The sequence below is a fragment of the Meleagris gallopavo genome, chromosome 25, assembly GCF_000146605.3.
Source record: "Meleagris gallopavo isolate NT-WF06-2002-E0010 breed Aviagen turkey brand Nicholas breeding stock chromosome 25, Turkey_5.1, whole genome shotgun sequence".
NCBI classification, from domain to species: Eukaryota; Metazoa; Chordata; class Aves; order Galliformes; family Phasianidae; genus Meleagris; species Meleagris gallopavo.
Window position 1 is genome coordinate 1756237 of NC_015035.2, and position 15981 is coordinate 1772217.

At 43.1% G+C, this 15981-nt stretch overlaps 1 protein-coding gene across 1 annotated transcript; it reads right to left on the reverse strand.

The window, feature by feature from the left end:
• Positions 1–1422: 1422 nt before the first annotated feature.
• LOC109370955 (pumilio homolog 1-like) lies at positions 1423–15671 on the reverse strand. Its single transcript, XM_019622786.2, has 2 exons — positions 15264–15671; positions 1423–1557 (listed from the first exon to the last, which is right to left on the reverse strand). The coding sequence occupies exons 1-2, from the start codon at positions 15624–15626 to the stop codon at positions 1438–1440; spliced, it is 483 nt and encodes a 160-aa protein (XP_019478331.1). The 5' UTR covers positions 15627–15671; the 3' UTR covers positions 1423–1437.
• Between the last annotated feature and the right edge of the window lie 310 nt (positions 15672–15981).

The window sequence follows — 15981 nt, forward strand, 5'->3', positions numbered from 1 at the left end:
GACTTCACTTCTCTCAACGAATCACTGAATAAATCAAGAGATGGTAAAAATCAGCAGAGTTAAGAACCCCTTCAGGCATTCAAATTGACATGACCTAATGCCACACTAAGCACAGAACAATTTTACTCTTACTCTGACCAGGCATACAGAGAACCTGTGCACTCTGTATCTGAAAATGAACATCCTGCCCAAGTAATATTTACAGAAATACACACCCATCATCCCTTCGGCATGTTACATATGGAGGTACATCAGCTGTTTTTCAGCAGCTTTAGATGGATTTATAATGGCATGTTTTCTCCTTTCTGAATTATTTTCTTCTACTCTTAGTCAATAGCATCAATGTAGATTCAAAAACACAGAGGTTTTCCTTTCACATACTGTCAGATTGAACTGCAATTCAGCATTATCACCATCCAGAGAAGAACGAACAGAGAGCAGAGAAGCTTGGCTTCTGAATTCCAGGAATTCAGGGGTCTTCCACCTGATAGACAGCACTACACAACATTCCTGCCTTTCTGTTTTTTCCCCACCAACCATTTCTGGATTCCAGAGGTTGTTTTTTAATCTAGTTCGTAAACTAGGTTACAGAAATAAGAATCACTGGAGAAGGGGAAAATAAACCAATGTGAACTTCACAAACTGGAATGCAGAAAAGAAGCCTCTCCAAAACAAAAGACCTACGTTACACTAGAGACAGACCCTCCATGCCTTAATATCCTCCTGCAAGACAAGATTTTCTCGTCTCTGCTCTTCCATAAGCCAGAAGGCTTGGCTATAAAGGAAAAGAAGCATTTACATCCCAACTTTCAGGAACGTGTAACAGCCATCTAGAAGTAACTTGCTCTTCTTCCAAGTTAGCGTAAGTAGGCAAGTTCTCTATTCAAAGAAAAAGACATCTTCCCCAACTCTACTGCCTGCTTACTGCACAATGAGATTAAGGAAATTCATGCTACGAAACTGGAAACAGAGCATCCAGTATCTGACAGCTCCTCCTCAGTCCTTTTATCTGTCCAAAGCACTGACCACTTCTGAAACCCCTGATTACGCTACCCAGCTATTCAAACATCAAACACAGCCCTACGCTTTATGACAAGAGCTTGTAGGTGGCCAGGAGCACAAACTGGGCAGCAGACAATGACTGACAGCCAAACCCCACAATACTGTGGGGCCTGAGATCATAGGATACCAAAATAAACATGCTACAAGTATTGTAACACTTGTCATAAGACAGATTTCTAACTGTTCTTTTACAACCATCATTTTGCTTTGTTTGATGATACAACAGGTGGAGGGCTTAGCTGTTCCTCCTACTAAGACACATCCAGCCTGACAGGTTTTTGTTTTGTTAAAGCACACACACACAAGCTTCACAGCCATAATGGAGAGCTTTCAAGTTCAGAATCATACCAGCAGCCTCAAAAGCCTCCTATACATTTACCTCCTCCCCCCAAAATACAGATTTTCTTCTGTAGGCCTTTTACTTACCTCTCCCATAGCCCGTCCTTCCAGAGCAAGCGCTTGAAAATCATGGTTCAGCTCATCCATAGAACGCACCTATTTACAGATGGGTGAGAAAAGCACATGAGGAAATGCTTGGGTTTGTTTTTTTTTTTTTAAATTATTACAGTCTACAGCATTTTTTCCTGACACAAACTGTGAGCTATAGCCTATATTGCAGCACACAACAAGGATACTGAGCACAGAGAGATGACTTACCTTTAAGATTCCCAGAAGACAGAACTCTTAGCATTAGATTTATATATGCACCAACTATTTTAAGACATAAAGTCTAACATAACTACCTTTGCCAAGTTTATTTTAAAGATCAATCTTTCACATTGAGGTGCATCATTTTGGGAAAAGCAGTTAATGCATAAGAAAACAAATCAGGAGCATTTCCTCTCAAGCAACACCCAGTTAAGACTTATAAAAGCAGCAGACTTATGTTCAACCTACAACAATACAAAAAACAGTGCTAGAAACAAAAAGCAAATTAAACGAAATAGAACTGTATAAAACAGGAGGCAGAGGATGAAGAAAGGAGAGCAAGCAGAGTCTTGACATCACCTGTCAGTTATTATACCGTAATCAGTGCTTCAAGCTGTATCCCAGGGCTGCAGAAGGCATAAACTCCTCATGGGGTCTCCTCTTTCCCAAGGGGTCAGCAGTGTGTGTGGCAGCCCCACAGCACCCAGGACTTGCAAGCTGAGGCAAGGTGGGCAGGGCACAGGTGAGAGCAAAGGGCTCCTTCCCCACCTCTGCAGGCACAGCGCTGCTGGGCACGCCGGCCTCCTGCCCACTGCAAGGCCTGCAGCCACACTACAGCACTTATGTAATTTTTCTGCTGCTGCTCTGGATCGTGATTAGATAAAAACAGCTTCAATTAGAAAGCAGAAAGCAGCAGTTTAGAACTGTTAGCTCAATCAATCAGCAACTGAAAATACAATTTTGTTTGTTGTTTTTTTTTTGGTTTTGTTCTTTTTTTCCTGATTTGCATCCCCAAATCTCATCCACCCCAACTTCTGCAGACGTAGCCACTGAGCATATATGCAGAAGCAAGAGATAAAAACAATACCAGGGACTTGAGGATGAAGCACAGAAGTTCAGCCACAATTCAGGCTCATTTGTTGCCCTTCCCAGGTAACACACCTGAATCAGCCCTCATTACAACAGCCACAAGCACTTTGGATGGCACACAAGCAACACTACACACCTCCTACCGTGTGTTTACCCAACCCTGCAACCCCACAGATCTGGTACGGGTTTCTGTTGGAGCAGTGGTAATAGTTTATACAACATTTATTTATGAGTAATCCACACACAGTCGCTGCAGCTCTTCTACAGGAGTTTTCAGGACGCTGCAAACACGCTGTTTAGCCATCTCACCACTTAAGACTTATAGGCACCTCTAGGTCAAAGGAATGAAGTCAGTTGTAACATCTGATGGGTGACATAACATAAAGGGAAAAAAAACTGGCTTAGACACTCACACACCATCAGTGCTGCAAGCAGTCACACCGTGCTCACTGATCTGAAGCCTGACTGTGGCTTCTGGTATTCCTACCACTATTTCCAGCCCAATGGAGTCAAGACTTTGCTATGAGTATGCTTTGTTTCTATTTTAAGACAAGACTGAGTAGATCTCATCCAAGAATATCAGACACAAGGAAAGCAAAGTCCTCTCCGGTGCGGATTCTGCTACTATTCTGTGACAGTGCTGCTTTGCAAAAGATTAACAGCATGTTGTTAAATTGTACATTTCTGTAACTGGCAAATCCTCAACGCCCAGTCATGCAGAATCCGACTTTATTATCATCTCCTAGTTCAAAAGTATTTTCAGTCCTGCTTCAGCATTGCCACCTCTTACTGTGACCCTCACACAGCTACAAATCCATCCAGAAACAACAGGACTCCACCTTCCAGAAACCACAGCACCAGTGAGTGACCACAGCTTTGGTTTACTGCCAACTCCATCGCCGATCCACCAGCTAACGCATCTCGGCTGCCTCATGTAAGAACTGCAGAGCAGTTCCAGCTGAACTCATGGGAAATGTGACAACCCCCCGACACACCATGGCACCATCGCCGAAGTCTGTTACCAGTGAGATATGTGAGGAGGAGAGAGGCTAAACAAAGGTTCAGGAGGTGATGCTCATTACTCTCAGTGCTAAAGCAATGACCCGGCAAACCACAAATGCAGCCACAATGGCAACCAGCTCCAGGACTTGCAGCACAGTGGAAAGTGCTAATGCAGAAACACAGGCTGCTTCATGATGCTCCCTCCCAGCTTCACCAAAACAAACTCCCACAGGTGGATGTTGTGCTATGGGAACCTAAAAACAAAGCTGCAACAAAGATACCATCATTACATTCCTAGCAGAAATCAGAACTTTAAGAGATGTGTCTATTTTGCTCTCACCACCTCCCAGCCCCAGCAGCTTCAGTAGCACAAACATCCCCAGTGAGAACTCCTGGCAGAACATGCAGTTAATTGCTGAGCCATAATTCCATTTCTTCTCTCAGTGCCTCTACTCTCCTTTACGATGCTCTGGAACATTACAAGGTCCCCTATACTCTATCACAAACATAATTTGTTTAAGAAGAATGCTAGAATCTGTGTATTTCATTTAGATCACATCAGATGCAAGAACATTTTTAGACATTTCTTGTTCAAGTATTTTCCTTGAGTAGAAAAAATGGTATCATGCAGTGAAAGCAATCCCAGCAGCACACATGTGACTTCCATCCACGTATGCAGCCACACTCTCACCCAGGCCTGAGTTCTCAGTAGAGAAGCCAGAGCTGCTGTACCTGTTAACACCACCAACATCTCCAGCATGCTCACCAGCATGCTCAAAGCCTTCAAAGCAAATTCATCATCTCTCACCAAACTCACAATAATACAGCTATCCTGATGATTATGGATTAAAATCTTTTCTAAATCAGTTCCCTATGCCCAACTCTTGGTACTGGATGCCCAAGCTATATACAGCCAATATGAGATCCCCTTCTCAGCCACATCATTCCTTTGCCTTCACTGAGCATCTTACTGACTTGTCTGTAATATAAACTTGCTTATTATTCCATTTCCTGAGGCTAAAACCAAATATCCTCTTCTCATTTTTCCACTTTCTAACATCAAGTAGCAACACCTCTTCATTTTCTTACCTGAGGTGAACATGACATCAGAGGGTTCCTTTATTACCATTCAAACAAGGATAGATACCTTCTCAAACAGCAGAACTTCCAACCAAAGCCGTGACTGCTTGCACCTTTGTGTTCCAAAAGACAGGCTACACCCTGAAGTGGTAAATGTGATATAAATGGCCTCATGCCTCACTGGGATCTACTCCTGTTAGCTCTTGCTGCCCTACGCCAAGCACAGACATGGAGGGCAGCACTACAGCGGTGCAGGCACTGGAAACAAGGAGGTCCACCGAGAAAGAACTTACGCACAGGTCAGCATTAATGTATACAAGATTTGATTGTCATAAAATGTATTTCACTGCCCAATTCTGCTTTTGAAAGAAATCCAGAAGACAGCGCCAAGATAAAGCGGCTGCACAAGGAAGCAGCCCCTGCTATCACTACATGGCACGATAAGCCAGTTCCTTGGAAGAAGAGGCGATCTTGAGAAACACCAGGAATCACAGCAAGAGAAGTCAGCTGTCTGTAATCACAACTGCCTCAGAAGCCAGCCAACAAAACAGGCTTCTTGAAAAGCCCTCAGCTGCAGCCCTCAGCCTCTTCCAGGCACTCCAACCCGCAGAGCACAACAGGGCATTTCACCACTTGCACAGAACGGACCTCACGACCCTCTTGTGAAGAGGGCTCAGGGCTCACTCTCTGGCAACGCAGAAAACCAGCAAGCCTTCTTTTGAAGCCTGCTTAACAACACGAAGGCCTTCGAGCTGTCTTTCAGACATGCTGTTTCTGAATGAGTTACCAAGCAATCCCACTGCACAGGAGTGTGCCTCACCTTCACGCCATGCTGCGTAGCGCTCGGGGATCATGTAAATCTCACCAAACTTAATGAGTATCTCATTCAAGTCAAGTCATTTCTATGCACATTAATATAAGAATGTGTGTCACTGGAGCACTCTGCAGCTCAGAGCCACTCTGCTGGTGCATGTTTTAGTGCTGTGTCTGCCTGCAAGCTGTGCCCATGGGCTGCAGCAAAGCCCAGGGCTGCTCTGTTCTGCTCTCTCTGAAGCCCTTTAACCAATTTTCACCTTTGCTCTGAAAAACACACAATAAAGAGACAGCTGTATTACTCACTACTCACCCTAGATCAGACCTCCAATTCTCATTTGCAGCTTCATGAATTAAAAACAAACAACAACAACAAAAAAAACCAACATCACCAGGGTTACTCTGAAGCCAAGAGGAATTCAAGCCCTTTTGAGTTTCAATAGCTCTGATCCCCGCTGCCTGCTTTAGAGAGGACAAGACAAAACAGAACACTTCTACTCCTACCTACTGTGGATTTCAACACACAAACCAATTTATCTCTGGGTCAGTGGTCACTTCCCAAACTCAGCCTCCCACACAGCAGTAGAGCTTGTTGGCAACTGTGCATCAGACACATCACTGCAGATTTCCAGCCCCTCAAACAGCAGGCAGCTGATCCATGTTAGGTAGTCAATGCATGCAGGACAACCACTTCTTTTTCTCTAAATTAGATTAAGTTTTGCAGCGATGAAGCCCTGTAAATGACAGCAACTCAGAAGCAAACATTTCCCCAGCCTCAAAGCTACAGACACTTGTCCTGCCACACCTGGAGTGCTTCTCAGCTGCATCAATGTGGCAGAGATTGAGGCAGCAGCATTCCAAGAGCTAGAGGCAATTTGTGCCACACTACAAACCCAAACAAAGCCCTCTGAAGCCCTCAGAAACAAGCTGTTAAAGGTACAGCTTCTTATAAAAAGAAAAAAAAAAGCAGTGCTAAAAAAACTAGAACCCCAGAAACAGAGGGAAAGCTGGGGAAGCCTCAGCTGCACACCAACAGACCCACAGAAAGACAGCCATAAACACACCTGAAACCCAAGCAACCGATGGGGCACGCTGCACTGCTGGCTCTCAGAACTCCTGTTAAATTTAACCCAGCACACAACCAGGCCCACAGGGCTAAATGGCACTTGTCAAAAGGAATTCTGCAGTCAGTTAAATTAACAGGAAGCGCCGCCACGAACTGTCCTTACGGTTACTACCCAGGGATTTGAAGGGCCTACCAAATTAACAGGAGAGCAACAGCATATTTACCTTTAGGATTTTCAGTATCATCGTTTGCATGCCATACATGTATTTTTCCCCACAAGTGATAGCTACCGGCAAAGCAGCCCAGTGCTAACTTTCAGTAAATATCAGTGTCAATAATCAGTCTTAATGCTGCACCTTATATTCAGCAAACACAGGTGCTACAGCTTCCTAATATGACCTTTACGCACAAATTCAAAAGGCAATACTGTGCCATATCTCAGGACGTGCTGGTAACTCAGGGGATCGTACACTGGTTTTATATATCAAGGAATCCTCATTTATATTCAATATATTCAATTTATATTCATCTAGACAGATACGCTGCAAAATTACCAGAAGCTCCATTTCACCCTTAATCACAACGAAGGGTCACAGCATTTCTTCTTCATACTCATGCAAGTATCATTTCCCACTAAGAGGAAGAGGAGGTAGAATTAAACAAATAAACACAGACTGGAAAGAAAAACCAAAGAAGGTCCTTTGGAGAATAAGAGATTTCTCTCTGAAAAATACCCAGACTGAAACAAACTCTAAAAGCTTAAGGGAGTTTTTTTTATTTTTACATAGCATGATCTTAAGAAGATCAAATACCTGCATTTGTTAGCAGTAACAGCGATTGAAGGAGGTTTAAACTATCTATTCCTATTAAGCCAATTATGTTAAATTGGGTAAGTAGAGCAAACGAGGAAACTGCTGCTGCAAACCTCAACTTCAGTTTCTCCAGCTCCCCTCTTCCTGAAACTGAGGCCTCATCTCAAAGGCTTCCCCTCTCTTTCCCCAACACTTTCTTAAACCAGGACCCCTCTCATCCCTCTTCAACCTCCACATGCATCACAGCATTTCATCTACCACTGCTCCACCTCCCCAACTCTACCTCTGCCCAGGAGGCACAAAAACCTGTACATTATCTGCTAAACCGGAGGCAGGATGGGCATTGCAAGGGCAGGACTGAGCTCTGCTGGGACACGTAAGTGGCTGCTTTCAAGAGGTCTTTGATCTACAGTAAATTACAGGGTCCACTGCCAGCCAAGCAAACCTGGCACAGGGTATCCCACAGATATTACCATCAGACTGAGCGAAGATCTAAGAGCTCATCTTCCATCCATGGGAAATGCTCACTGCTCAGTCTTTGCTGAGCAAGTCTGCAGGAAGTCCTCCAAAAACATTAAGCTCCACACACTGCTAACAGACCAACCTCCTCCCTGTCCTACCACTGTTTGTTTTGCTTTCCTGCTCCTGCAGGGTAATGCAGGAAATCACATTACTGTTACGTTATCAGGAGAGATTAAAATGTTATGATTTCTCAGCTCCTAAGAGCAATAGCACCTGTTGGTTGCTGTGAGAAGAAGTGGGACTCCAGGCTCCCACTGTCCACACAAGCACACTGCAGGTGCTCACGTAAAGCACCTCAGCAGTGTGACTACTTCCTGGATATTCATTTAATTAACGTGCAGGATGTCTGAAGAGGTAAATGTCTTGCAAAGTTTCCATTCATTAAGCCTTCCGATTTTCAGTCTCGCTCAGTTTATAATGGGGGAAAAAACACCCCTTTATTTTCTGGAAAAACATTGCTCAAAAAAGCAAACATTACTGCAAGAACTTCAAGATTAAGGCAGTGAGAACAAGAAACAAAAACATTCTGGCTGCTGCCCGCATCATTCACAGAATGGAAAAAGAAAAGGGAAGAAAAAAAAAAAAGGTAACTTCAACAACCTGAATGCCTTGTAGCACTGATTTATATAGTGACACGTTGCCTTTTAAAGTAACTACCACTAAGGGTTTACAAATTTCAGATGGAAATAAACACCTCACTCAGCTGTGGGAGACTGTGTGTGTTCTCTGCTTTGAACAGCTCACATAGCATGTTATTCAAAAGAATAAATCTGCTCTGCATGCATGCACGCTATATATAGCATCTGGGGGGGAAGTATTTACCAGCTGACAATAAGAAAAGCGCCACACACTTTCAACAACAGGCTTTCCTCTAACAACCAGATCCAGGGTTAAAATATGTTGTTCCATCAACTGATTACAGCACTATTTTTAGTCCTCTCCCGTAACAATAGGCAGTAAAGAAAGAATGTGAAGTCACAAGTATTAGGTGGGATTAGGTGGTTTAACTACTATTTTTGTAGTAAAGGATTCATCGTTACAATTGCTACTACCGTTAGCATCCGAAGCAAAAAGCTATTGAAATCACAGATTGGTTAATGCTTCACGTGGCACGTAGCCAAGATGATTAATGATTCAGGGTACAGAAATAGATGCAAGAAAGGCAGCCTTTCAGCATGGTGCAGCTTAGTTCGCTAATTATGTTTTTCCTCAGATTTTATTCACTGAGGGAAGTGCTTCATTAATATGGAATTTAGGTTAACCTGTGATGCCTTGGGTACGTGCCGTTGGGGCACAAGTTTTCAAAGTGCTGGTTACAGAAGCAGCAGTTCTTAATTTTGTCCCTCAGGAGTTGGTAACACTTGGGGAAATCATCCCCTGCCTCCCAATGCACGCTCAGACCAGTGGCAATGTGCAAGCGTCCTAAGCTCCCAGGAGCTGACCTGTGTGATCTCTTCCTTTCACTCTCACCTCTACTGTGACCTTTGGAGGCTTAAGTTCAGAGGGAGAAAGGTGTAAACAAGGGACCCCAGCAATGCTCAGTTCAGTGCTAAGTTCAGCACTGCCATTAGAAACAGATGCAAATGGCTCCTTGCTGCACAGACTGCTTGCAGCACAGTGAGGGACTCATTTTGGGGTTTAAAATCAGCCAAGTTTTAACTGGTATAGAATCAGGGGCAGTACAACATAAGCAGCACAGCCAGATGCTCCCAATAAAAGAACTGCTCTAGAACAAGAGTTACCCCTAACAAAGGAAGAGGAGTAATGCAATATCTTAGAGCAGATCACCTGACAAGAGGGAATGCAGTATCACACGATATCTGCAAACAAAGCAGAGTTTGTTCTTTACAGACCCGCAAGATCATCATTCAGAGAAGACAGCTTTAAAACTGGTAGAAGCATGACCACACTCAGTGCTCTGGAACAGCTTTGTTAAGATTTCCAATCAACAGCCAATCTGAATCACCTAAATTTACAACGAAGACACAGCTGTGGGTGGATTATATGACTTTTTCCTTCTGTAAAAGGCACTCATTTACAAAAATGCCAAGTGCATCACAACCTGTTGTGCAAAAGCCCAGGCAGGCCACGCCAACTCAAACCACAAGAGTGTTGGTAAGTGGAAACCAGAGGGGAGAAGACAAAGAGTGGAAGCTTGTGTCATGGTTTCAAAGCTGTACTCTGATAAAGCTCTACTCAAAGCACACTTGGGCACAATATCTTAACTGAAATACCTGAAGTCTTACTGAAGCATTGAAGTTTGCAAATTCAATAGTGCAGAAGGGTTTTTCAGACTGCAAAGCTGACACAGCACTGAGAAATTCCAAAGCAAGAGCACTAAGATGTTCCGCTACAGCCACACACTCTGCAACTGAGTGCTAGGGACAGCACGACCTGTAGGAATTTGTTCCCTCTGAATCTCGTGTGACTTCCCTAAGATTTCAGTTTGCTTCCCTCTCTCACCCATACAAAAGATCTCCAAACAGCTGATTTTAAACACCCAACCTGACCATCTATTCACTCTCCTATCCCACCAGGAGTTTCCAAAAGGAAGCGTGTAAAGCAGAAACCTAAGTTAAATGTCCTAAATCCCCTCCTCCAAGGCATCTCTTCATTATTACAGAGAAATTCCTGTGAAACAGATCACATAAACCAGCCACTACATTTCAGCGAGGTATTACGTTCTAAATTACCTGGGTATCAAAGCAGCACAGTCACTTCAGTGTTAATGTAAGAGAAGGCCTAACTAGTTCACTGCCATGCGTGGAAGTACCCTTGAAGATTTAACAGCTTTAATGAAACATACATGAAAAAATGTTTCAGACATACATTATATTACATGCTGTACGTGATTCACAATTTTCCCCATGCCTTCAACTAATTACCCAGATTATCTAGACCACAATGTCATTTCCATAGGCAGATGACGACATCTCTCTCCTAAAGGGTTAACAGTCACTTAAATGGGATTTCACTTTGGACAAATTGCTACAGCTTTCTCAGTTTTCAGCATCATTTTAGAGAACCCTGTCAGGACTTCAAGGCAACTTGAGGCAATGGTGCCAGCCAACAGACTGCAGTGCTGAATGACATCAAATTCAGACACTGCCCCAGCACCACACACCAGCTAGGGCAGCTGTGCTCAGGAAGGGCCCACAGAATCACTTGCTGTCTCCACGTGAATGGCACTTCTCAGTTAAGAAGTTGTAGTCACATTGCCAAAGGGCAAAACTGAGCATAAAACCCAATTCCAGCCCTACTGCTCTCACTATTCTTCACAAACCATATGTGAAAAATTCCACACATTAAAGAAGACCATCCCTGCAGAGTTCTATTGTCTCGACTTATTAATTAAGCATGCTCTCAAAGAAAGTTAAATCCCTCAAATCATTTGCTTCTACCAAGCAACTCCCATACTATTCTAACTGCAATCCAGACAGGAGACCACCATGAGACAATCCTTGCTCCAGTTCAAGAACACGCACAACAAGGCCCAAGAGACCCCAACCAACAAAACCCACCCAATTTTTCTGAAAACTCACTCAATATTGTTAACTGCTCCAGAAGAGTACCTCAACTGTCTTGTACTTCCCCTGGGAGCACTAGATGGCTGTTTGGATTTGTACTGATACAACCTTCCACAGGCAAATCAGACCCAGTCTAGGCCCCCAGTCATCAGGAATCAACTTCTACCTCTTCACTCACCTACGTGAAATTCAGATCTGCATCTGTTTCCTGCAGGACAAACAGCATAAGAACATCCTAGCTGGTGCAGCTAGCTTAGCAGCTGCCCAAGCAGCCTCAAGAATAGTAACGCACTCAAGATGAAGTACAGCTACGGACCGAAGGGTTTTATCTTAGGATTACTGATGGACACTGACACTCAACCTTATCTTGCTTCTTCTTGCAGATAATGTATCTCTGCATTCAAGACTTGGCTAACAGAAGGGTCTTCAATGTGAAGAGTTGGATGATTAGATAAACGCTTGTAGCTGCAGGCAGACAGAAGTTTGTTTGGGAGTTCAGAAATTCAAATATAGGGGAAAAAAAGTGTAATTTCAACACTACCTCTTTGTTCATGCCGACACTGGAGAATCCATAATGTATGCTATCTGGATAGAGGTAGTATCTATAATACCTTAATATGCAACATGACAGTAGTATCTTCCACTGCTTAACTCCATACTGCTATGCAACTTCCCTTCCTGCCTCCGTTTTTATGGAAGAGAGAAATGCAAAGGGAAGAGGATTTTCGTTAGTTATAATGTGAAGAACAGCTGGCATCTTCCTCCTGTTCACAACAAGGGGACACTATCTGCACCCTTGGGAGAAGAAAAATGTTTTCTTCTTTTCCCTGTTAAAGCCATTCACACCTCAGTTCTCAGAGCTGCTGGTGAAAGGATAAGCAAAAGACAGAGAAGCACACAGCACAATAAAAAACAAAAACCAAGGACAGCATAAATAAATTGTGACTATCACTCTCAACTGCTTACTAACACACAACAAAATACTATCACTGCTGAAATCACTGCAATATTAACACCAACAGACAGGGAAAGATTCTTGTCTACGTACATAACAAAAAAGAAATTGGGATTCAACAATTAACAAAATCCCTCTACTCTTAATTACGATCTCCGAAGCTCTAGGCAAACACTAATCTATATCATCCTATAATTAATTTTTCTGACTTTCCATTATCTTTTAGCTACTGATAGGGTGAAGGCAACAAGAAGGGCCTTGTGGCACTATGGTTGAAAGCTTAGAACCAAGTATCCAGCAATACAAGTGCATCACAACAAAACAAATCACAAGTTAACAGACAGAAGGATGACCCATCTCTCTGCACCTCTCACCACTTCCCTGCACTGCTTCAGCTCTCACAGGACAAATTCAGTTCCACCCTGGTTAAGCCCAAATTGAATTAAATAGTTTTGTATGCATAAGACTAGCTCTTGCTCCAAGGAATTGATAATTTACAAAACAGATGCAGGAATGGCCAAAAAGTCAAAAGGAATGGCAGTATTAGGATTACTTACATCCTGCACTGTTTCCCATGAGTTAAAATCCAAGGCAAAGAGAACCATAGGGAATTATAAAAAGGCACTCAGGAAAGACTGAAGCAAAAACATACAGTTAAAGAGCCCGACCACTGCAGCACACAGACATCAGAAAATAAAAAAGCTTACAGTCCCACCTCAGAGCTGACTTTAAAGAAATTAAATATAAAGATTGGATAAAGGACTGATTATGAATGCAAAACACCAGGACTGAACAACAAGAACACTGCAGCTGATGTGAAAATCACCTGGAAGAAAAACAGATAAGGTTTCATCCTAACTACATCACAGAGGGTGTTTCTAAGGTATCAGGTCCCAGAACACACATGAAAAAAATCACATACATTCACATCAGCTGGAACTTCACCTTGCAGGTATATCTCAACCATACCATCTTCTCAGAAGTGAAGATGTGACCCTGCACACAGCAGGGGGGTTGAAACTAGATGATCATTATGGTCCTTTACAACCCAGGCCATTCTATGATTCTTTAAGAGTTCTGCCTTCAATGATTATGCACATTGTTTTTGTAAAGTTCCTTTACACTGCTAAAAACTAACAAGTTTTCTCAAATAAGTGCTGGAAGTCGCATCACTTCATTCAAGAACTTTCTGAAGAAAATCAAACTGAGAAAAAGCATCTGCTGACATCCATGCAACAGGTGGGGTTCTCTGACATTTAGTCTTCAAATTATTGAAGAGCGCAGTAAGAAAAGTTCCACCCCTATGTTATTTTTAATGCCTGCAGGTCCACTCCCTCCATCTCCAAAGAATTCTGTTGGTTTTGCTTTTAGTGCTTTTCAGAGACAGGAAGATAAAAGCATGAGCTGAAGGAAAGCAGAATTAACAGTTTTATGACACATCTTTCGACTTATAAAACCATCTCTACACAAGTATGCAAACAACAGCATTCCCTGCCTAAACATCTCCACAACAGGCCGACCACATGGCAACTTCTATTTAAAAACTTAGAAGTTAAAGCCACTGAGCAAGAAATTTTTGCTTACTCTTCTTATATTGCTTCAAGTGCATGAAAATCTCTTCCATCTGTGTCTCTAGAAGCAAGTCACTAACTGTATTCAGTGACTCAAAGCTGAGACAGCATCGAAATGAGATGCAGTTCTACACAGTTATCCCTAAATATTGTGCTCCACAGAAGGGAATAACTCCAATATTGTTCTAGCAGCTTATTTCATATGGCATTACTTGACACGATTTTTCTTACAAAACAAATTAACAGGGCACTTGGGTTTTCTTTTTTATTGATGCACACAGTGAGGTTGCAAAATTCACTGCAACGTCTGCTTTCAAAGGGCTCAGATGACAACACATCCCCTGGGGAGGCGCAGCACAGGAACAAGGGCTTGATCATTTTTATTTTAGAAATTAGAGGCAGGAGATCTTAATAAAGGTTGCGAAAGCTTTGTGTCTGCTGCTCTGAATAGATCTGTGGGAATCATGCATTTTAACAACATGCCCACACCTAAGCTGTGCTTCCTATGCTAAGGGAGGCATGGGAGCAGATCTCCTTAGCTCACTACTATATTTGACGAGTTACTTACAGGTCACAGTCAGCAAGCTACAGTGAGTCATACACCCATTTCAGTCGCAGCACATCTGACAATGCAATGACTGAAAAGCCTTCTAGTAAACACTACTACTAAGGTATGTTTTGGCCTACTACCCCTTCAGAATCGTTCAGTCACTGGAAGGCGTTAGCTGCAACTGTAAAAGCACTCATTGTTCCTCGTGTTCTTAATGATGTTCCCTTCTCAGACCAGCTGAGCATATTAATAGCACTTTCCCCATCCAAATATACTAAAAAAAAAAAAACAAAAGACAACCAATCTCAGAACAAACAAGCAAGAAATGCAGGCAAGCACGCATCACAAGCTACTTCCATAACTATGTTTTTCAATATCGGGAATGATAAAAGCTCAACCTACATGCATTGGCAGTTTTGTAATACCATTACATAAGAATTATTTAACTACAGCAACAGATTTGAAAAGCAGCAGCAGCCACCACTAAACTGGTTCACACAGACACACAGAGGGGAAAAAAAAAACAAAAACAATCAATAAAGGGAACGATAACTTCTGCAAACACACATTTGACTGTCAGAGAGTGCATTGCGATTTCAACACCCCTGAGAACCAAAACATTCCAGTTTATAGCTAGCAAGGCACTGCAATCCTGAAAAAAGAAAACAAGCAGGACTGCTGGCATTCCAACCATTAAAAACATCTTAAGCTTTAAACAATGTCATTAAAAGCATCTATCACAAGCCCGACGCGCTCATGTGTTCAGTTTGGAAACATTTCTTTACCTGATGTTCTGCATGAATGTTATCCCCAGTAGGCCAGCGATGTTTGCTGTTATTATAGCCGCCTCCACCACTTCCTCCTCCCCCAAGCTGCTCACCATGCTGCCTCTGAAAGAAGTAATCCACCATGGCGTCGTCCTGGGAGCGGCCTGCAACTCCTATGGATCCAGGAACAGGACTGGAGTGCGTCCCTGCTGCAAGAGCCTGGTTTGCAGCTGGCTGTGGCTGAGCCTGGGACCCTGTTCCAGATGTCAATACAACAGGCATGTTGGGATTAGCTGTATCTTGAGCGTGCTGTTTCAGGTGGGGGCTGAACGAGTCCTGCCAGAGCACTGCTTTTCTCTTCAACACACACGCAACGCTCATTCCACCAACACCTACGGGGTGAGGGCACGGAGGCGAGACAGAGAGAAAGGGAGAGGAAAAGGGAAGGTTAAATCCTTCAAGCTTCAGCTCTGCGCGTTCAGTAACACACCCCTCTGATGTGGGAAACGTTATGATGCCAAGGCCAACTCCTCATAACGGTCATTTGCTCTATTAATTTTGCAACTAAAACACTAACACACAGAAATGCACACTTGGTCCCAAATCCCACGTTCTGTGCTGCTGAGTGTTGTATCAGCGTGCGAGACTCACACAGGGCAGCACTTACACTGAAAGCAGAATGCCCATTTATGCAACAGACAAAACAACCCAAGTGCTGCCACGGAAAACCACCAGA